The sequence below is a fragment of the Punctularia strigosozonata genome (assembly GCF_000264995.1).
Source record: "Punctularia strigosozonata HHB-11173 SS5 unplaced genomic scaffold PUNSTscaffold_11, whole genome shotgun sequence".
Lineage (NCBI taxonomy): Eukaryota > Fungi > Basidiomycota > Agaricomycetes > Corticiales > Punctulariaceae > Punctularia > Punctularia strigosozonata.
Window position 1 is genome coordinate 672,723 of NW_006767443.1, and position 21,819 is coordinate 694,541.

General features: G+C 57.8%; 6 protein-coding genes across 6 annotated transcripts; 4 read left to right on the plus strand and 2 right to left on the minus strand.

Annotated features, from left to right (window-relative positions):
• Positions 1-300: 300 nt before the first annotated feature.
• PUNSTDRAFT_46403 (uncharacterized protein) lies at positions 301-1,054 on the minus strand (the record flags this gene model as incomplete). Its single annotated transcript, XM_007386576.1, has 5 exons — positions 301-393; positions 452-583; positions 636-809; positions 869-976; positions 1,037-1,054. 5 exons carry the CDS (start codon positions 1,052-1,054, stop codon positions 301-303), a joined length of 525 nt encoding a protein of 174 aa, XP_007386638.1.
• A 1,240-nt stretch (positions 1,055-2,294) lies between these two features.
• PUNSTDRAFT_136962 (uncharacterized protein) lies at positions 2,295-3,627 on the plus strand (the record flags this gene model as incomplete). The annotated part of the gene is made up of 9 exons (XM_007386577.1): positions 2,295-2,375; positions 2,453-2,587; positions 2,657-2,889; positions 2,945-3,007; positions 3,060-3,101; positions 3,155-3,171; positions 3,236-3,325; positions 3,391-3,467; positions 3,532-3,627. The coding sequence occupies 9 exons, from the start codon at positions 2,295-2,297 to the stop codon at positions 3,625-3,627; spliced, it is 834 nt and encodes a 277-aa protein (XP_007386639.1).
• Positions 3,628-4,956: 1,329 nt separating this feature from the next.
• On the plus strand, positions 4,957-5,914 carry PUNSTDRAFT_145492 (uncharacterized protein; the record flags this gene model as incomplete). The annotated part of the gene is made up of 2 exons (XM_007386578.1): positions 4,957-5,121; positions 5,191-5,914. Coding segments are annotated over 2 exons (617 nt in total), but the record flags the coding sequence as incomplete, so codon positions are not given.
• A 1,702-nt stretch (positions 5,915-7,616) lies between these two features.
• PUNSTDRAFT_90970 (RhoGAP-domain-containing protein) lies at positions 7,617-10,978 on the plus strand. Its single transcript, XM_007386579.1, has 7 exons — positions 7,617-8,064; positions 8,132-8,353; positions 8,408-9,488; positions 9,541-9,765; positions 9,820-9,957; positions 10,013-10,423; positions 10,479-10,978. The coding sequence occupies exons 1-7, from the start codon at positions 7,741-7,743 to the stop codon at positions 10,826-10,828; spliced, it is 2,751 nt and encodes a 916-aa protein (XP_007386641.1). The 5' UTR covers positions 7,617-7,740; the 3' UTR covers positions 10,829-10,978.
• A 107-nt stretch (positions 10,979-11,085) lies between these two features.
• Positions 11,086-12,391, plus strand: PUNSTDRAFT_54452 (uncharacterized protein). Its single transcript, XM_007386580.1, has 5 exons — positions 11,086-11,184; positions 11,246-11,364; positions 11,415-11,514; positions 11,577-11,749; positions 11,806-12,391. The coding sequence occupies exons 1-5, from the start codon at positions 11,136-11,138 to the stop codon at positions 11,908-11,910; spliced, it is 546 nt and encodes a 181-aa protein (XP_007386642.1). The 5' UTR covers positions 11,086-11,135; the 3' UTR covers positions 11,911-12,391.
• Positions 12,392-13,125: 734 nt separating this feature from the next.
• Positions 13,126-13,564, minus strand: PUNSTDRAFT_136965 (uncharacterized protein; the record flags this gene model as incomplete). The annotated part of the gene is made up of 3 exons (XM_007386581.1): positions 13,126-13,136; positions 13,194-13,386; positions 13,460-13,564. The coding sequence occupies 3 exons, from the start codon at positions 13,562-13,564 to the stop codon at positions 13,126-13,128; spliced, it is 309 nt and encodes a 102-aa protein (XP_007386643.1).
• Positions 13,565-21,819: the final 8,255 nt, after the last annotated feature.

Sequence of the window (21,819 nt, forward strand, 5' to 3'; positions counted from 1 at the left end):
CGTACGTGAAGCGGAGTCTAGAGTTGTGCTAACTGAAGGATGGCCCCGAGACAATCATCTGGCCGTGGATGACGAGCCGGACGAGCACGACGATGATGGTGGTCTAAGAAAGGCAGCGCGATGACGAGCAACATTGCGAGCTCCATACGTGTCTCACGTTTTCCCACGCCTGAATCTCATTCGTGGACCGTCGCTCGATTTGGTTCATTCAAACGCCAGGGGCATGATAGGCCATACGAGAAACATATACACCGAGTGTGTACTACAGCACATGGATTACGGTCACAGAACACCGGTCCATCAAGGCGCCTCCTTGTTCTTCAAGGACACTTCGACGGTGATAATTTGTAATCCGCTGGGCCCCGGTTGGTCGGGAAGGAACTTGCCAGTGGCCTATACGGCACCGGTAAGTCAGCACGGGAAGCGATAACCCGGGCGCATGTTCGCTCACCTCAACAGCGAGCAGCTTGTCACCGAAGAAGAAGCTGCAACCTGCGCTGGCGCCGATCTGGGCGGCGCTGTTGAACGCATCGAGCGTGTTAGGCGTGAACGCCTCACACGTGTCATGCGATAGGAATGCGATCTGGGGCACTGTCAGCTCGTGCGTGTGAATGATACGTTTGATGGCCTCTTACCTTGACCACGGAACGGTCGAACCACTGGGTGACATAAACGGCGAGGACGGTGTCCGGTACCTCCGCCAGGCGGTAGAGGAAGAGGGCGCGGATGCCGTAGAAGTAGACGGAAGCCGCGTCGCTCGAGTACGCGGTGTTGAGGAGGACGCTGCGCGCAGTGGTAGCAGGCCCAGCCTGTGGGGTTTTAACGCGTTCGGCGTTCCAGACCCACGAAGAGCTGATCACGGACTTACACCTTGGATTTGGGGTTCGCGGAGGGTACCCAGAGCGATGATGTTGCTCTGGCCGTCGAGGGGAGTCAGGCCGTAGCTGGATGCGTTGTTTAGGAGCAGTTGGAAGACCTGAGAGTTCGAACAAGCCAATCAGACACCACTGTCCATATCATGGACACCAATACGAACACCGTTGTTGGCAGGCATGATGAGTAAAGGCTGAGCTGGGTCGATTCAAGCTTGACCTGGAGGACACGGAAATGCGAGTCGCGTTTATATCCTCGGGAAGAAGTATGGAGGCTCTAGACAGATGTTGCTTTGACGTCGGCCAAACAGATATCAACTTCGGGGCATGATGGTGAGCGACAGTCCGAAGCATGAACGCAACCCTACCGTGTCAGTTGCCCCATCCGTACTTCCGCTATGACCTCCTTCGGCGTAACAAGGTCCGTGAGCAGTCAATTCCACAACGGATGGCGTACCAGACGCGCCAGAGAGTTTCGCATCGGATTGTCGTGCGGATTCAGGTCCAAGCGGTCGATTATCTGTTGTGCCGACGAGAGGGGCTGGGGAAGCTGGACTCAGAGGTCAGTGTAATTTTCAAGCTCATTGTTTATCCCCAAGGAGAAGCGAAGCATGTCAAGGGTGGGTAGCTATCGGCATGATTCAATGCAGCCGGAGTCACAGGGGGCGGATACCAGATCTCGTTGTCGATATCAAGCCGATGATGCCTCATCCTACAGTATAAGAAGGACGGAGCTTGAGCGAAGCCGATATCATGAGTAAAGAATGGGTCAGCGAGGTTGATAGCCCATCTCCAGTGCATAGAACATATCAAAGATGGCTGCGTTGTTCTTTTACGGCTTTCGTTAACCTCCGACCCTTCGAATTCAAGTCGTCGCCCACATTCAGCGCGCACGCATCTTGTTAACTACACGCGGAGTCAGTCAGAACCCAGGACTGCTGCAGCGGCGTATGTCATTGCAACCGTGCTGCTCGATGGTGGAGACGAAGAAACAGCGCTTGTGGCTGGGAGGGTCATCACGTGCGCCAACGCGCGCCTTGATTTTCGCACGACTGGAATTCATTCACCGTTCCGCGTCCTCGTGGCTCCCGCACGGAACAGCTTCCGAGAGCGCATGTTGCGCAACCGCCCCGCACAGGCCAGAACGTACTACAACCGACACCTACACTTACACGAGCTCGCTCGACGCTCATCACCTGTACCCTTGTACAACACAACAATCTCGCGTCTTTGACAGTGGCTTGATTGTGCTTGGCTTCCCGGTCCTTTGCTTGCCGTCGTGACTCGTAATCGTCCTTATTACTCGGGACGGCTTAGAAGAGTCCTTTACAGAATCTCCGCTTGAACATTCGCAACATCATTGGCATCTGCATTGAAATCTATTCACCCGAACCGAATCAGGACGCACGAGTGAGACAGAAGATGACAACATTGGCGAGCGACCCTCGAATATCCGTCGCGCCCAAAGAAAAGCTTGGTTCGATCCAGCCTACACACGACCAGGTGCGTTCATCCACATGATTACGACGGGACCGTACGTTCTAACCCGAACGATTCGCTCCTGCTCTTCGTCATCGCAGGTGGTCGTGCTCTACGTTCTCGTCGTCTACACCGTCGTCATTTTCGCAATATGGAATATCCCCGGCGCCCGCAGCCTCATCAATCCGCTCAAACTCCTCACTATAGGCTTCCATGAGATGTGTCATATCATCATGGTCAGTCAAAATCACCTGCCGTCCAACCACCTGCTCCCGAACTCGTGTTGATGCTATATCCGCCTTCAGGCGATATTTACGGGCGGCACAATCCTCCGGGTAACGATTGATCCCAACCTTGGCGGATGCACCCTCGTCGAGGGCGGCTATCCTCCCGTCATATTGGCCGCCGGTTATATTGGGTCGACCATATTCGGTGGCGTGCTCATGCTAGGCGGATGGGACACGCTCGTGGCGAAGATCGAAAGTTTCGTGGTCGGCATTGGTTTGATAGTGCCCCTAGTACTGGTGAGGGACAAGATGTACGTCTTTCTACGCTCTTTAGTCGTCGCGTTGTGCTTAAGGAGGTTTCTGCAGGACTATCCTATTGACGTTTGTGTACGAGGGGTTATTGATCGGATTCTGGTTCATTGACCATGCGTATGCTCGCTATCTTGATCGTTCGTTGCTTTTCACTGACATCAGGCTGTAGATCCGCGTTGCGGTGGTACGTTCTCTTCGTAGGGGTCATGAAGTGAGTTTCCGCCATCGCTATCCGCGAAGAATGGTTCTGAATTAGTTCTTCAGCGTGTTCTACGTCATCTGTACGTGTCGGGATCGTTCAACTGCATTGAATTCGTCGAGTTCTGAACCAATTTTCCTTCCCAGGGGACATCGCGGACGACCGCTTCTTCCACAAAGCGAACGACTCGGACTGCGCGCAGTTCTCCATCCTGTTTCCCAAGATCAGTGCCCACGGTGCGTCCCCGGCTGCTCGCCTTCGGGTCATTCGCATCTGACGAGGAAGCTGTTCCTCCACTTAGCTTGGGCAGCCATATGGATCCTCTTCGAGATCGGCGCCATGATCGGTTTCACGCTCGTCGGCATCGCCTGTTTCAAGGTACGCGCTTCGCACTTCGCTCCCACTTTTTATGTAGCTCAAAGGTCGTTCCCTTCTTTCGCAGCGTACGAACGATACGATGGCTCGAGAAGCGGCGCATTGGCTGCCCACGCGAGAGATACTGGAGAAAGTCGGGAACCTCACGGGCCTGTTCTCATGATCGCCCGTCACGAAGAATCGACAACACGACCCAAGTCACGAAACCGCTTTGCACACATGGCATTCCACCGAGCATCGCAACACATCCGTATACACGCGTCGCGGCGACGGGCACGCTCTATATCTATACGCCCGCCGCGACCTCTCCATACGCATTTCGACGCACTCACGCAACGCATACATTCCTGTATACCCTACCCTGGACGTTACACTCGATACTTACTCACGCCTCCTGTACCTTCATAGATCGCGCTCCATGTGCTCCTGTTCTTCCGTGATGATTAATGCTAGCGCTTCAGAATTGTCTGCTGCATCCGCCCCTAAGTACCGGTATTGTCTTCTTGCCTTCGGGTATGTGCAGGTTCACATGCCTCCGGTCTCTCTTCAGCTGCAGTAGTAGGTCAGCGTTGTGGGGGATCTGCCAGTGGTGAAGGCGCCATCAGGCATCGGTCATGATCATCCATCACGGCGCCAATCTTGCATACATCACGGTCATTCGACCATCAGCAGTCGTCGCAACTACTGTGTCTGTCGATCCCACACTTCTTCCAACACCGTGACATACATCTCAGGCTATAGACGGTATATGCGGGCATCGCGAGGAACTTCGGTATGTATGCGTACACTTATTGGTTGTGCGTGTTGCTCTGGGCTTGTGTGCCTTGTCTGACGGAAATGAATCTCGAATCGGTAAGTTCATGTATGGACGATCTTGCCTCACAAGATCCTGCTGGCGCGGGGCGGCGACATCTCGCCTGCTCGGGATCACCGGTGTCCGTAGCACTGGTCGTCCACTCAATTTTTCTTTCTCACTACTGGACCGTGCCCTCCTTGGTTTCTCCCGCAGTTCACGCTGCTTAACTCCTGCTAAATGACAGGGGCCCAGTTCTGATTGGATTCGGTGCATCGCCCAGTGGTCGGCGAGGTCGGGCACGGTATATATATCAGATACGCCCTGTCCAGAACCGAGGCCCGAGATCGAGAGGGGGTTCGTGTGAGAGAGCCTGCATGCGGAGAAGGCTGAGGCGGGTGCTTCTGGTCGAAGCGGGGGGTGGTGATGAGTTTTGTTGTCGCCGTCGTTGTCGTCGCGGTCTCGTGTTACCCGTAGCTTCCTCTTGGCCGAACCCTACTTTGGCTCTTGTGCTCTCTCCTACCGACCTCCGTCGTTCGAGCGCTGCAGAAAACAAACATACACGTTCCGGATTTTTGATCGCTGAAGTACCGAGCTCGCTGGGAATTGGACGAAAGCTGTGATTCGCTGCTCAATTCAAAGGTCGGGACACTCCCATCATTTTGTGGGATTTCAGTGTTCACCGTGCCTATCAACTAGCCACTGATACTGAGCGTGCAGGCGAACATACGTGCGACCGGGGTAGATCAGCACGGCTTGTCTCTGCGTTTCTCCCAGGACGACAACAACACCGATCTCTTACTGCACCTCGCAGTGATAGCGGGCGCGCACCGTCGCACACCGTTGAAGGAATCTGCGTGCCACGTACGCCCACTCTCGCCACGTTCGCTAATATTACTCCCAGATTAACGAGCCCGCGAATTGCTTCCTTAGACTACTGCCATTGGCCCATATACCCATATCCGCCACGACGTCGGCGAAAGCGGGGGCGCACTCGACACTACTTGAAGCTCCACCACTGTAAACCCCCACGGGGCGCACGTAGTCGGATCCATGGCAACGTCGACCGCGACCGCGAACGGGCGCTCCTCGTCGCAGGAGCGCGGCACCGGGCCAGGCTCCTCGTCGCACCTCCGCACCTCGCCCTCGCCATTGCGCACCATGACCTCCCCCTCCTCCAACTTCTCTCCCTCCTCCACCCCGCCTTCCTCCTCGTTCACGCCCTCGGCCTCCACGTCCTCCGCGGTCTCCTCCTCGACCACAACATCCGCGGCGCTCACCTCCGCCGTCACCGCCGAGGCGCTGCTCAGCCAGCACGCCGCCGCTGCGAACCCTCCCCTGGCCGCGCTAGACCAGGCCCTGTCGGAGCGCAACCTGCTCAGTAGCCAGAACCAGCAGCTTTGGAAGCTCGTCGAGAAACAGCGCAGCGGGTACAACCAGATCATGAAGGAGCTCGAGCGCGTGCGTGGCGAGCGGGACGGGTACAAGGGCCGGCTGGTCGCCCTCGGGGAGGGCGTCGAGAAGGACAAGGAGGGGAGGGACAAGAGGGAGAAAGACGCAAAGCCGCTCAAAGCGTCCGCGTCGACGCCGGGGATCAACGGCAGAGAGACGCCGACTGGGCGGGCACCGCTGGTGCGGCACCAATCTGACGATCATGGTATGTCGCAACCCTCAATCTCGCGCGCATTGTATCCGCTTCTTATCCCCGATCTTCGTCGCCAGCACGCACGGAAAGCTCAGCGTCGTATGCCGGAGACCCAAGGCGATATATGGTCCGCGGCCAGTCAGATGAATATGGTCAGTACACTCTCTTCTCGTCCTTGTCCACTTTCTCCATGCTGATCGAGCACCGCAGCGAGCCCCACCATCACCGCATCGCGTGCCATCGGCCAGCAGCAGCTCGCGCGCGAACGCCAAATGTCGCTCGACCTCCCGCGCCCTGCGCCTCAAACCTCTGCGCCGGCATCAGCCCTCCGCGAGCGCGTATCGTCCGAAAGCTCGCGCCCGCTGCCGCAGCCCCTCAAATCCTTGCCGCCGTCCTCCTCCTCCTCCAACCCTACAATACCCCCGGCACTGCAGATGCAGATGCAAACCCGCATGTCGCCGCCGCCGCTCGTGATCCCCAACCGCGGCGAGTCACTCGGTGCGATCCCGCACCTCAACGTGCCCGCCTCCACCTCCGCGCTCACGCCCATCCCGAACTCGGGGTCGAGCTCTGGCTCTGGTTCCGGCTCCGGTTTCGGCGGGAATGACTACGGGAGCGGTTATGGCACGGCCCCCTCGAGCGCGCTCTCTCCCGCATCCACGCGCCCGCTCAACCTGACCCCGCGCTCGAACGGCCCCATGACGCCCGCCATGAATGCTACCACGCCGATGACAGCGACCTCGCTCTCGCAATTCCCGCTTCCACCCTCCTCGGGGTATGATCCCCGAGCCCAGCCGCAGCAGCCGCGCGCGCCTCCTACAGGACCCCCGCCTCCCGCCCCTCCCGCACTGCACGAACCGCCTTCTTCGTTCCCCGGTCCACCACCCCCTCTTAACAACTTCAATGGCGGCCATGCTCAATCTCCTCCGCAGCAATATCAACCCCAAACGCTTCAACCACCTTCGCAGAGCTCGCTCGCACCGCCTGGCCAGGGGCTTGGCGCAGACGCGCGCAGGTTGCACCGCGAGTCCCGCATCGAGCTTCCAGATGAAGCAAGTCGCTACATCGCGAACATGGTCGACAGTCCTGCGGGTAGCCCGGCAACGGACGCGCACGAGTTCGCCTCGCAGCAGCAGCAGGTTCAGCAGCAGAGGCAAGGCGCAATGCCACCTCCCTCCCTTCCGCAACAGCAGCAGCAGGGCTTTTCGGGTGTGCCGAACGGCGCCCAGCCAAGCCTGAACATTACGTCTGCCCTCAACGTGCCCGTGCGCCCGTCGCAGCTCGCCCAAAGCCCGATCACGGGATCAGGATCAGAATCAGGATCAGACGCGTACGAGGACGACGAGGACGACACCGCCGATCCCGTTGTGGGCGCATCATCAGCGAGATCTGCCCCCGCGCAGGCACAGCCGGCTGCGGGTGCCAATTCCGGGAACAATCCCTTCCTGGATATGGACGACGATGATAACTCCACAGCCGAGTACGGCGTCTCCGCCCAGGCCTCCACGAGCGAGCTGTACCAAAGCCACGACTCTTCCAGCGGGGACCTCTACCGCACTTCTGAGGACACAGAGAGCGCGTACGACGGCTCCACACTCGCGTCCGTGTCACAGGTGACGTCGCAAGAGACGGCTGTGAACCCTGCCTCCCAGCCTCCTTACCCAGCACCCCCTCACCACCCGCCTCACCTCCAACACCAGCACCTCCAACACATCCGGACCGCCTCAGGCTCGGGCGTCGACTTCCTCCCCGCCGACGAGCCGCCTACTCCCGGGTTACCAGAACAGATCCAGGTGCGCTCGCCGGCGCGCGGCCCGTCTGAACGCCCGCTGTCCTTCATGCCACCGCGCAAGCCCTCGGACCAGCCGATGTACCGCGCGCTGCCGCTCCTCCTGTCCGACCTTCCGCGCACGCGCATCTCGGTCCTCCAGAGCTCGATCCGGCCTAACGAGCGCGGGAAGGATGTGCTCAACTTCGTGATCGAGGTCGCGCCTGGTAGTGACAAGGAGCCGTGGAAGGTCGAGAAGTTGTACAGCGACGTGCTCGGGCTCGATCACCGCGTTAGGGCGGCGGTGGGTCGGAGCGTGTCGAAGAAGATCGCGACGTTGCCGGAGGGTAAGATGTGGAGGGATCATGCGCCGGCGAAGGCGGATTTGCGGAAGGTGCGTGTGGCGACCGCTTTTGCTTGGCTATATGCATGCTGACGGCGTTTCCTTGTTTACCCTTCAGGCTGCGCTCGAATCCTATCTCACGTCCCTGATCAACCTTCCTATCAAGAACAAAGACGAAGTGATCGCGTTCTTCACGTCCGATATTGTTCGACCATCCCTTCAACCTGTTGCGCAGGCCGGGTACAAACAGGGATATCTCACCAAGCGCGGGCGCAACTTCGGTGGATGGAAGTCGCGATATTTTGTAGTGCAGGGCCCGGTTCTGGAGTACTACGAAAGCGTGAGTTGGCATTCAATTTAGCGCACACCGCGACTCGAGCTCATTCTTTCTCAGAGGGGCGGCGGACACCTTGGCTCCATCTCCATCACGGGCGCCCAAATCGGCCGTCAGCAGCGGTCCGGGAATGAGAGGCGCGAAGCGGACGACGACAACGAGTACCGTCACGCCTTCCTCATCATTGAGGCGCGCAAGCTCCCCAACGGCCAGCACCCGCGGCATGTGCTCTGCGCCGAGAGCGACGAAGAGCGTGATAGCTGGGTGGAGGTGCTCGTGCGGTATGTGCACGGCTCGTACAACGAGGACACGGGGCCTCCTGCAGGCGCAGGACAACAGGCACAGGTCCCGGGGCCGATCAACGTGCAGGTGCAAGCGCCGCCCAGAGCGAGCTCGAGCTCGGCGCAGAGCCCCAGTGACGAGGCACAGGTTACGCCCATGGGGAAGAAGGGCACCCGCACCGCGTCGAAGGACAACATCGTGTTCGGTGGAGCCGTCCCGATCGCGCAGCTCACGCCGGACGCGGGCAACGCGAAACTGATGCAGGCGGCGCCGTATCCCGCGGCGTTGACGATCCCGATCCAGCAGCAGTCGAAGGAGAACGCGATATCTCCTATCAACGGGCCGGGCACGTATTCGACGAGCCAGATGGCGAAGCGGATCCTGGACGGCGCGAACGCCTCCACGCCCGACGTGCCTGTTTCTACCAGCCTGCCCGAGTCATCGCCGCTCAGCGAGGCGCCTGGTGAGCTTGTCAGTATCCCGCGGGCCAACTCCGAGCTCGGCAACTACCCCGACCTCCTCGACCCGAACCGACCCCCGCCGTCGTCGGGGTCGCCGAACGATCACCGCGCGGGCCGCAAGTCCTACCATCCTGGTTTGCAAACTATCGCGGCGTCGCCGACGGTTCCTGTGCCGCCGGTTGCTGATCGGCCTGTGACACCGGAGAGCACGCCTGTGAAGGAGAGCAAGGGCAAGATCTCGGGCGCGTTCAGCGGGGCAAGGCTGCCTGGCGGGTTCAAGTTTGGGAGCAGCACGAAGGAAGTGCAGAGCTCGGATGCCATTTCCACGACGAGTTCGACTGACAGGAGGGAAAAGGCCAAATCAAGGTCGTTCTGGGGCTTTGGAAACAAGCCGCAAGGTGAGTGAGGTGCGATATGGCTGCAACGATTTGTGGGCTAATGGAACTTCAGGATCGGGCGCGGACAAGCCTATGCCTGTTAGCTACGGTGGTAGGCCGGTGTTTGGCGTGCCCATCGAGGACGCCCTCGACGTTGTGCAAATTGGTGGTCTGCCAGCTATCGCCTTCCGATGCATCCAGTACTTGGAAACAAAGAAGGCCGAGCAAGAAGAAGGCATCTATCGATTGAGTGGAAGCTCCGCCGTCATCAAGGCCCTGAAAGACCGGTTCAATGCTGGTGCGTCAATCGTGCCACGGATCAAAAGACCGATGTGACTGACTACGCGCGCAGAGGGTGATGTGGACCTACTGGCGTCGGACGAATACTGGGATCCGCATGCCATAGCGGGTCTACTGAAGACGTACCTCCGTGAGCTGCCCACGAGCGTCCTCACTCGCGATTTACACCTCCGCTTCTTGGCTGTCATGGGTAAGACCGCCTTCCATGCAGCGTCAGCGACCACTGATATGGATGTGCGACCCAGATCTCGTTGACCAGAAAGAGCGGGTCCATGAGCTCAAGCGACTCATCTCGAGATTGCCGATTGCCAATTACAGCCTTCTGCGTGCCTTGACGGCGCACTTAATCCTCATTGTACAGAATTCGTCGATCAACAAGATGACGATGCGCAATGTCGGTATTGTCTTCAGTCCGACGTTAGGCATTCCGGCTGGAGTGTTCAGTCTCATGCTCGGCGAGTTCAACCAAGTCTTCAACGTCTCCGGCGAAGCTGCGGAAGAAGAGGAATCCGAGCCGCCATCACCTGACTACGAGGAGGACGACGTCGCACCGAGCGCCGCTGCGGAGCGTGCAGTGCTCAGTCGGCGCAATAGCCATCGATACTCAGATGCGGCTGCGGATCAACTGCTCGGCCTGTCCGGGAGGACCTTGGCTGGTGCGTGTCCGGGATTGCTTGCCTTTTCCGTTTCTCGCTGACGTCAGTTCCGCAGTCCCAGACGAGTCTGACGAGGAAAATGCTAGTATTCTCATACAAGAGGACAGCGGGTCGGAAACCGCTGAAAACGAGACCACCGAGTCTTCTACGTCGGCCGGCCGAATGCCAACGTACCAGGACCATCTCCGTCCATCTGACGACCCAGAGCAACCCTCTCGTTCGAAGGCGGCGGCTGCTAGTCGGGGGCTGAACATTACGACTGGCGCCGACAGGATTCGGCGTCAAAGTCGGATGATTGGTCTGCCCCACTCGCCCCGACCATTGCAACAAAATGCTCAGATCACTTCGCCGAACGCACCTCGCAGCCCCTCTGTGCCCTCCTCCCCCGTCGACACTCCAAAATAATTGCATTTGACGTCTCATCCTTCGTGCCGCCTTGATGCCATCCGTCACATTGCAAACATGTCTTCTTTCGCTGGATCTCATTCCGTTCAAGGACCGTAGTAAGATACCCTTTGCACAGTTGTATGTCGTACTCGCGCTGTATACTCTTCCGACTATTTGCAAAACGAGCCTGAGTCTCTGTGATAAGCGCCTGAAGCTGTGGGAAGCCAAACGCGCCAACGCACTCGCGTCGCGTCACAGCTCCTGCTCGGCGTCCTCGACGTCCTCAGGTCCGCGACCGTCACCGGCCACAGCGTTTTTTGTCGACATGGGTTTCCGTCAAGCCGTCGTCCTGGCCTCCGTGTCATTCTTCCTCGGTTGGTGCTGAGGCCTTTACACATCACTGCTCTGCGCGTGCTCAGCTGCTCAACTGCTCAGGCGTGCTCTTCATATGCTTCAACGTGGACTACCGAGTGTTGTACAACTACAGTGAAGCGGCGGCGGAGGACGGCTTTCAGTTCTACGCGACGTTCTTCAACTCCCCCCCTGCGATCAAGGTATGTTTGACCGCGCAAGCTTTGCCTGCCCATCTTTACCGACTTCACAGGCGTTGCTACATGGCATGATGGGTGCGGGCCTTGTCGGTCTGTTGGCCAAGCTTTTCGTCTGGACAGAAAGCGCAATGTGGTTCGACGGCTCTTGTGTCGGTGCGTGGGCGGAACGAATGATCCCCATCGTACCTTCAATCCCACTCACGGGCTATTTCTAGTCGTGTACATGCTCGCCATCGTGGTTTACATGACTGTCACGATCCCATCCATGCGAACCATTGTCGATCCCGTCGATGTTGATACGAGAGCAGACCGCATTGAAGCCCTGCGAATCCTCGCAGCGGGCAACACAATCATGATGGGTCTCCTCGGCGCCGTGATATGTCTACAGGTTCGTGACTGTGCGAGCACAAAGTTTGCCGACTGTCGTTGACTCTCGCATTGTAGGCAGGACAGGAGTATACCAACCGCTTGATGGCGAAGGAGCTCGCTGCCATAGAAAAGGAAGAACGCGACAAGAAAGCGGCCGAGGCGGAAAAGAAGGACCAATGAGCCGACGCAGCAGTAACGTCGGGGCCCATCGCGGTCCGCCGCGGCCCCGCCTCCAACAGGCCCGCAGCGTCTTTGTATTCGTGGAAGCACCTCAGGCTCCGACCCATCCACTCTCCAGCTATTTGCGCTCCAAACAGAGAGCGCCCGCAAGGCTGAATCCGAGTTTCTTGGTGGAGGAGGATGCCAAATTAGGCAATTGAGAACATTAGGGGATGATCCAAAAGGGGGGAGTGGCGGTGCAAAAAGAATGATCCGAGGAATATCCGAATAGAGGGGAGCGCAACGCTGGAGAGCGGCTGGCACATAATGTAATTTGCAATTGATGCCGGAGCTCGGCTCTGACACATATTCTCCCAGGGTAACTGAAGACCCAGCTTGGGGTCAACAACCCCGCGCGGGTAGCACAGCCACGTCCCTAATCCGGCTCATACTGCTGCAATCCCCTAGTAATCCCTGATAGAGGGTACACGATCCTGTCATCTACATAATAATGTTAGTTATTAGGCTCTTAAAGACCTAACTTAAGCTGGAGAGGGCGCCCTTGATTTCGGTGGTCGGAAACAATTGCTATGCATTGTCGAAAAAAGTGTGCGTCTCTGGATTGAACCCCGGCCTTACGAAAAAGGAAAGTCGCGAAATGCGACACGTTACCACTTCGTCAGATGCGCGCGTTGTCGGCGCGACTCCTTGTCATATATGACTTGCTGCAACGGTGGTCCGCTAAGCTCATGAGTTCATTTCACCATTCAACAGCCCAAAGGGGTTGCAACAGTCCACGGAGTATGCCTTAGCACTCCTACACCTATCGACGAGAAAGGAATATGCTCGTTGTTGAGCGAATCCCACCTGTGGCTGTGCTACCCGCGCGGGGTTGTTGACCCCAAGCTGGGTCTTCAGTTACCCTGGGAGAATATGTGTCAGAGCCGAGCTCCGGCATCAATTGCAAATTACATTATGTGCCAGCCGCTCTCCAGCGTTGCGCTCCCCTCTATTCGGATATTCCTCGGATCATTCTTTTTGCACCGCCACTCCCCCCTTTTGGATCATCCCCTAATGTTCTCAATTGCCTAATTTGGCATCCTCCTCCACCAAGAAACTCGGATTCAGCCTTGCGGGCGCTCTCTGTTTGGAGCGCAAATAGCTGGAGAGTGGATGGGTCGGAGCCTGGAAGCACCTCTTTATTCTCTATTGCAAGTACTGAGACCGCAATACCGGTCACAGGAGTTCTATATGGTCGGCGGAGTGCCCGACTTGTTCCTATCCCGCAACCGACAAGCTCTCACCTTCGACCTCGATCAGGCCTTTCGTTTTCTGCTGGCGTCCGATGCCACGCCTGGCCTTGCGGTCGCTCATGGCCCCGTCCATCGCTGCCTCGATTGCTCTCGTACAAGGATTCTGCCGTGGTACAATGCCGAATCCGAGTTCTTGCGGCTGCTTATCCCTTGTTCCTGACGACCCCGACTCTTCCGAGCGCTGCTGAGGTAGTAATGGTCACCGAGGCAGCGTCGGTGAGCAGTACTTGGACTATACTTGCCGTCAGTAGTGTCACCATCGTCGAAGCGTGCGCGTGAGGGATGAGTCGACGTCGCTGTTCATTGGTAGTCTGAATGTTCTGATCACGTTCGTCGGTCGGCCTTTCCTCTCTTATCTCCATGTCGTACGTTCTGGCAGGTAAATTTCCTTGTTCCTTGCGCACGCGCGTACACAATTCAGGCCCAGTGCCCCCCTCGTGTGATCGTTTCTCAGTCGTCTCTCGAGAGCTCCGCCGCTCCTTCTCCCTTCGCGCGCAGTTTAAACGGTATCGCCACGACGTGACGGTCACATCAAGCTCTTGCATCCCGCCGGCTGAATTTGATCGTTCGACGCTCTCGACTGGACGGTCAAGGCTATTCTGGACAATCCCGTCGTGTAGTATCGTTCCGCGGACCGACACCCACTGCTCCGGGGGGGATTCGCTATATCAAGCAGTCAACGATCAACTCGAGTAGTTGCTGTTTGCAGCAATTCCTATCAGGAACTATTTGTCGTGTCAGAAGTCAGAGAAGCTGTGGGATATATCGTTTCATTTTTCCATGTGAACAAGCTCAACAGCCGGTCTGAAAGCCGGCCGCAGAACACCTCATTCTTGTCTTTTCTTCCTAGGGCGAGGCACGAGATCATGATTTCGCCCTGCATCGTGAGTAGTATTATTGATGCGAGTTGCTGGAACCCGCCACGTCCGCCCGCAAGGGCAGCGTTGGCGCCACAATGGTTCGGGCTTTCATCGGCGGTTCCACGAACGCAAACGCATGTATGACGCATTGGCAGAGTTCAATGTGTCCAGCAGCTCAGATTGGAGTTGATAACATGGAAGGTCGTGCGTAACGCCTACGAGTTGCGGTACGATAACACTCGTCATGAATTAGCGAGGGAGCAGAGATATGCCCCTGCAGAGTACCTTCGCACGCCGAACGGCAGGGACGCCATCTGTTGGCGCGAGAGCGCGTCACACAGCGAGCCCTTCGACGATCGTCTTTCTGCCTCCTTCCGTCCTTCGATGTCCCTTCCGCATCAAACACCGCGACAGCGCTCGCCCGGCCAAATCTTTCGAGAATTGACCGGTTAGTAACCGTCGCACATGGTCGAACCTGATCATCCCGCGTTCGCAGAGACCGTCCACCCGCACAAGATATAGCGTCGCGAGCCTGTCCACTGCCGACGGCGCCTTCTCCACGAGCTCAATATCTCTCGCCAACAGAAGAGCGTGCGGTCCAGGCTGATACGGTGTGACTATCAGCACGAAATACGAGAGAACATACTATTGGCTAAATTGGGGTGGGTACGCAAGCGCCTTTCTTTGGCCACAGCGCGGGAAACGCTACGTTGCATCCCCTTAGATCCCCCTTCACAGAAACCGGCTGAAATAAGCAGTTGCCGGCAAAGGGACAGAGAACATACCAGAACATATGCGCTATCCAGCAACGCCGACTTGGTCACACAGCTGATGCAACGTGGCGGAAACCTTCGCGTCCTGCAGCTGCACATGGATGACGAGAGCGTTCCAGTGCGGTCACATCACGCACCGACGGCCGGAGTTCGCCAGACGATGTCGGACTATCGCCACCAAATTGCCCACTCCTCTAGAAGTTATTGTTCGGCGTGTACTCGTGCACGTGTGCCGCGCACCGCCCGCATCTTGTCTCAGCCTGAAATATCAGGAGGGAACACTCGGAGTGCTATCCTTATATGCTTGAAGGTTGGTCAGGAAGGACCGCTCGAAGATAGAAGCCACGTTCGTCGTACGCAGATGAAACGGTGATGCTTCATTCGTTATCGTGACATGCCGACACTGATGGTAGTGGTATTGTGTGCCGCAATGGCAAGTCCGGCTGTAAGACACATGTACGGTTGATCAGTCCATCACGAGACGCGAGAGCCACTCAACCCGATACAGCAGGTGGCGAGCGAACGACGAACAGCAACGTGGAGATATTGCAAGGTTTTAGCCTTTAGGCAAGAGCTATGACGTTCACGAGAGCTCAGAGACGAGAAGGCGTTAGCAAGGTATGGATGACCAAATCATAGCGTGCTCAGAAGCATTAGGCCTGCGATGTCATAGGGAAAACTCCGGGTCGAAACGCGGAGGTGTTCGATGGGATTGCCAAGCTACGAAGGACGCTCCATTGATCCAACCCGATAAGAGAGACGAGAGGTTGATAGCAAATCAGGCTCAGTACCTTTCGCAGGCCGTGACCCTGCTCGCGGAAACTGGAGCTCAGCATTCGCATCATGCATGCAGATGTTCGATGAATTTCCATGCCTCCCGCAGCGCGGTACAGGCTGTGCGCCGCCGACCGGGTCCTATACAGCGATCCACAATGCACTGTGAAGGTGCGGGATCGATTCACGATAAGCTGTCGTGGCAAGGGTCGGGCGCGGAAGGCGGGAAACAGGAAGTCGATGACGCTTGAACGTGGGCGCGCATCCTCCCGAGCGTCCGAGCCCGGAGAGTTATAGAACCGCATGACGCCACTGGCCATTACGCCGACGCTCGTCACCCCGAGGGAAGACGGGAAGTGGCGGATGCGCACGGGTGCTGCCGGTGCCAGGGACAAGGCGAAGGTAGCGCGAAGGTATCAGATAGCAAGATAGCAAGATACAGTGAACGTGCGGAGAAGGCTCGTCACCCCTGCAGGTCCTCTCCGTCTTCAAGAGAAAAGTAACCTTTTAGTGGCGGCATGCCTTGACATAGCGCGACGGCGATATCGCCTCGCATGCGCGGGATCCCGAGAGAAGGAGACGCGGCCCGAATGCATGGGGCTGAGAAGACTGGTCTTCGAACGATAACGAATCCGAGCAAAGCGACGAGTGCTGGACGCTGTTGTTGTTTTTGAGGGGACGTGAAGCGGAGATGATGCGCGACGTTCGTTGATGATGTGCACAAGTTTCGCCGGTCCAGCGCAGCGCGAGCGTCGTCAGCATCGACGTTTTGTACTCGCCCCGCTATGGGAGGAAGAATGTCGAATGCAGCAATGACGTCGTCGTCCAGCGGTCTAGGCCCTTCGTCCGTACAGCGAGGATAGGCCGCGGGTCTCGAGTATGGGCAGCGCAGATAAGGGCAGGCCTCGAACGTGGCGGATCAGAGAAGGGCGGGAGAAGGCGGTGTGACACGACGTGGGCTGGGAGAGAGGGAGGACAACAATATGCACTGTAGATGAAGGGGCCAGGCTGGTTGCAGTGGTTCGTCAACAAACGCGCACACCGACCGTTCAGTGTGGGTAACGGATACTCACAACGATAGGCGGGCGGAATGTGATGGAACGACGGCGATCGACGAGCCCGAGGCCCGTCGCGGTGAGGTGACCGTGACGGTCCCTCGAGCCCCCCAGGGAGTGCCAGATCATTGCAGTCGTTCGCCCATCCGGATGAGAATGTCCGAGCCCGCGTTCATGTTACTGGTTCCGCGCCCTCTTTCGGGTGGCGAACGCTCGTAACCGTGGAGTAGCGTCACAGGACGGCAGCGAGGGTCGAGGCCGTCGCGCGTCCAAAACATGATATGCAATAACATCGCGTTCGTTTGGCAGTGCATATGTACAGCATCCCGTCCTGCGTTTCTGCTAATCTTGGGACGTCTATGAGAGTGCCGTCGTAGCTACACTGGAAAGCAGTTTGTTGGGTCAGAAAATGGGATTGCAGCTACTGTTTTTCGCTGGGGTCGAGAGGGCTCACCGACGGTCCGGAAGTGGTGTGCCTACGCGGCTCGGAAATGGTCGTTCGGCGCAAATGCCGGCATACGTCGACTGCGACCGCTTTGTTTCTCCCGAAATAGAACGAGGAGATCCATGCTCGACCGCCGCCATAGATTCGAAGATGCAGGAGTTCATAAACTGAGGCACCGAGGGACGGCGCAGAAGCTACTTTCCAGCAATCGACGCCACGATCATCAGGAGAAGGGCCGCCGCAGACACCGATTGATCGGACGGTACGTACGTGGATGGTCGTTTGGGCGGGTAAGTCAGTGTCGGCATGAGTCCGATGTCAGCATGACTTCGATGCCGGCATGGGTTCGGTGGCGGTGGGTGGGTCTGGAAGGCGAGATGAGAGATGAGCTCTTAGCAGCTTCGTTGTCGCCGCCGCCACCGCGACATGCTCGCGAGGGCGCTCGGCATTTAGGGTTCCGCCGCGGGGGGAAGGAGTAGGGTGATCCGGCGCTCGGCGTGGATATGCCTATGCGGTGACGGTATTGGTCATGCGTGCGACGCTGGGTTCGGAGAGTACTAGTGCGTTACGGCAGCATCGTGGGCCCATTGGCCGACGAAAGCTTCATCGCGAGCTCGGGCGAGATCTCAGCGGTGGTGGTACGTGTTCATGCAGTGGCTCGCTGCGGCGCCAATGCCCGGGAGGATCGAGTATGCGAATAGTGTTGCGCATGTTACATACTTGCGGGCGTTTTGGGCGGGTGGGGAGTCACAGACTTGAAGACGCGACGCTGAGGCATCAGGAGGTCCGGGTGGGGTGTGTCAAGCCGACGCGCATATAGGCAGGCCATTACCCGAATCGGGCTCCTGAGAAGGGAGACAACAAAGCCAGCTAGAAGTCGGAGGCGAGACGCGGAGGAAAGAGGACCGACAATTGGGGGGAGTTTCTGCGGGACATCGTCTGGAGACATGGCGGTGGCGACGTTACGACCTCTCTCGGCGGCCCTTCGCTTTCCGCCGCTTCGCCAGCGTATCCATATGCCTGGTTATGGCACACAGTGATGCACAGTACGATCAGCAATGCTACTGAACCAGGCCTAAACCGTAGGCTTGATAGGCGCATCGTGATGTTGTCTCGCCGTCGAGTTCGCAGCGGACGCAACATCTGTTGACAAGCGATCAAAAAGGAACTCGCGAAGGAAGAGCAGAAGAAGCCTGGACACTACCTTTTCCCTGCGGAAGCAAAAAAATGTCGTCATAGCCCCAGAAGTTCGCATTCCTGTGCATTTTTCATGCGTTCGCTGGCTACGTACTCGCAGCGACCGGGCTCAGTTTTTGGGTGCTATGGCTGCTGGCACACACACACACGCCTTCGGCCTCTGCTCGGATCTCAGCTGTCTAACGATGCCCGTGCGGCTTCTTGCTGTGGTCGATTATTCCGCAGGTAGCCACCGCCACGATATCCAGCTCTATATGCGCTCGGATATGCAAATAAATGACCGGGATTGATGATGGGAGCTCGGGAGTAGGGTATGCGAGCGTCGCGTCTGCGCTTGACGCTCCGGCGACTCAAAAGCGTCCCGTAGGACGACCTGATGTACTAAGTATCGCAAATGATCAATGTTCGGGGCCCCTGCAACGGTGATAATATCAGGGACGTCTCGCGGAATCGGACTGGGATCTATCTCTCTTACCCAGCGCGTTGAGTAATGGTTTACCTACAAAGCGTGGTGACCTAGCCGGTACCGATCGCAAAGCTGGAAAAAGGGGTCCAACCCTCGATTGTAAGTTGCGCGCAGCAGCGCAGGTCGAGCGACGATGATGCAACCACTTGGCGCCCCGGATTATGAGAGCCTGTGTGAACGCATCGAAGTCATCGTCCTTCCCCGATATCGATGATTTACAGGTAAACGGACATTTTGCTGCCGCAATCCGTGTAAGTAGTAGCCGGACGAAAGAGGGCGGACGCAAATGCGACGTCGTCCCCACGGATGTTAACGAGTTTGTCACGCAAAGTCGTGACGCCCCACCTTTGCACGTCCACGTCCCAAACCCATCGCCGCCTTAGAGAATTAGATCGCCTTGAGTTGCGCACGAACGGCGCGGAGAGTTCGTCGAACTTCGCGCCCTCGATCATCGACTGAGATGCACGCACCGACAGAGATGCGCGTCCATGCGACCCTATATTGCCTTGTATGCGCTCTCACAGCCTCGATGAGCCGAGAGCGCGCGACAGCGGTGACGACACCACCGATGGTTCTCGACGAGATAGGTGTGTTCCGCAGGCTTCGAGTTCATGAGGGCGACGAGAAATGACGGTGATAGCTGCTAACAAACGCATCCCTTCCTCGCTACTACTTCAGTGGATGACGAAGCATACCGACGCCAAACCTGCACGATCACCCTGAAGCCACGAACGGCATACCCAGATCTCGCAAATGCCCAGCGCAAACGCCCCCCGACGGACGAAAGAGCGTTCGGTCGATGCTCCTTGCGATGACACGCCGTTCTGATGCGCATCCGCCTCCATCACGGATATATCTCATCTATCTCGTCGCGACCCAGCCGACTCCCAAAACCGGTGCTGTACACCGGAAACGCCGAACGCGTCGGTGACCAAACACGGACGGAGCCGACGCGATCGCGCCCGCGCCTTCGAACGAATCCGCGCCAAGGCGCCGAATGCTTCCGACGATCCCCTCTCCGCGAATCATCGAATTTTTTCAAATCTCGCTCGACCCCGCGCGCGGGCTCGGCCTCCCCATCATCTCACCTGAACGCGCGCCTGACCACACCGCTCGCCATCATCATATCTTGCAAACAGACGAGTCGCAGGCATCAGCACAGACGAGACAAGCGGACTCGAAAAACACTTGGCAGGACCGGCCGGTAAATACGAAGGTCCTCTTTAAGGCCTGAGGGTCTGAACGACGGAGAATTCCGAGCCCTACGCACGATACGCTCGGATCACCCCTCGCGGACGTCTGCGCCGCGCTCTCCTCAACGTCCTTCTTTTCGCTTTCGCAATATCAGCCTCGCCCCCGCGCCGTCCACCTTATCTGGGCCCGTCACCGTCACCGGCCACCCAAGGAGACGCGCCGGATCCCCACCCCCCCCGCACTTGCCCCCCGATAAGTGTAGAGCAGCTACGCCATGGTACATATGCATGTGCTGATCCAGGACCCGGAAAACAAAAAACACAAGGTTGACGTTCTTACTGCGTGCGCGTCTGGGCGTGGACGCCGTATAGAAGGGGGGGGAGGGGGCAAGGAACGGGCTATAAAAGAAACAAGAAGGGATGTACTCTACGCTCGCGCGCCTTCACGCGATGCAATTGCGCTCGCCCGTCCGACCCAATCTCGATTACTGTGTGACGCCGCCGTGCATGTCTCCTTCCCGTAACGTGAAGATTGCGGGTTAGCTCGATTCAATGGGGAGAAGGAGCCTCGAGCGGAGGCGGGGGGTACGCAGCACGACGCCGCCGCCGCCACCGCCGATCTCGTGGTGCTTTAGGAGAGAAAGAAGAAGAGAGACCATGTAGGCAAGTAAGCATCGTCTCGCCGGTGGAGCGTGGCGGTATACATTACGGGGGTGGACGTAGCACCGTCCCCCCCCCCCCTCCCGTGCGTTCGGCGACGGCGCAAATGCAAGCACCCCTCTGTTTGGCGTGGTCGAAGTACTCACATATTGTGCGCCACACCTGTAACGGGCAAAACGTTCCCTTCTGGGCTACGTAAAACGTGAATGGTATATGACCCGATGGCGGAATTAAGCGCAATTTGGCGCATCCCTGCGGGAACGAGTATATATATGCGTGCTCTGGATGTGGGCACACGAACACGGACCGGGCCTCATGGGTTTCTTCTGTCAATTGGAAAGTCGACGACGTGTACGGCTGTTCGTCGAGGTGTTACATTGGCCCTCTGGCGGCGCTCGATCTCTCCCGTCCAACCATCACACTTTTTTTTTTTCGTCTCGGAATCCACGTCCGGTGACAGCATCGAGTTATAGCGAGACAGGGAGAGAGAGAGGGGCGCGCGCAAACTCCCGAGCCCTCGGGGTCATCGTCATGCGACGCCAACCCGACCCGCCGGTGTTTATCTTACCTTCTGGAACCTCGGTCGCTAAAACAAACCGCCAAAAGAAAAAACAGAAACGGGACGACCCGGACACCGTGCGTCGATTGCGGGTTTATCAGGCAGTTTGGGGTTATAGTACCCGATCTCCTTTGTTTTTTTCCTACTGCGAGTCATCATACTGAGGGCGTCGGGGGCCTTCGTGATCGTATCGTATTTTGTGCGCAATATACCGAGGGAAGGGCGGGACTGCCCCCCCCTAATGCTTTAGCGTCGCTTGGCGCCCGAGTCGGACTATGGCGGGTGAGCTGACACATGATTCATATATTCATGACCCGGCTTGCTGGCGCAGCCTTAAGTTAGTGTGGACCCACCCAGACTCGCCGAGCTGTTATCCTGGATAATATGCGGTAATCGAGCTCTCCTACGAAGCCAAAAAAAAAAAAAAACAAGGGAGCGTCGTTGAACGCCCAGATCTGCGGAGGCGGAAAGGGCGCGCGACAGGACATGAGAGAGAGAGAGAGAGACGTCCGCGCCCCTGACGGTGGCTCGCGCGGGCCCGCGAGAGGTGTTTTACGTCCGAGCTCGCGTAGCGTCGTTGAGTTGCCGGAGGGAACGAGAGGGGCGCGCGAGCCCTCCGGGCAACAACACCTTCT

Coding starts and splice junctions, on each gene's coding strand:
- PUNSTDRAFT_90970 (XM_007386579.1), top strand. CDS start 7,741: ATGCCACCGCGCAAGCCCTCGGACCAGCCGATGTACCGCGCGCTGCCG. Junction 8,065..8,131: donor CGAAGGCGGATTTGCGGAAG/GTGCGTGTGGCG, acceptor TTTACCCTTCAG/GCTGCGCTCGAATCCTATCT. Junction 9,489..9,540: donor CTTTGGAAACAAGCCGCAAG/GTGAGTGAGGTG, acceptor ATGGAACTTCAG/GATCGGGCGCGGACAAGCCT.
- PUNSTDRAFT_54452 (XM_007386580.1), top strand. CDS start 11,136: ATGGGTTTCCGTCAAGCCGTCGTCCTGGCCTCCGTGTCATTCTTCCTC. Junction 11,365..11,414: donor ACTCCCCCCCTGCGATCAAG/GTATGTTTGACC, acceptor CCGACTTCACAG/GCGTTGCTACATGGCATGAT. Junction 11,750..11,805: donor GCGCCGTGATATGTCTACAG/GTTCGTGACTGT, acceptor CTCGCATTGTAG/GCAGGACAGGAGTATACCAA.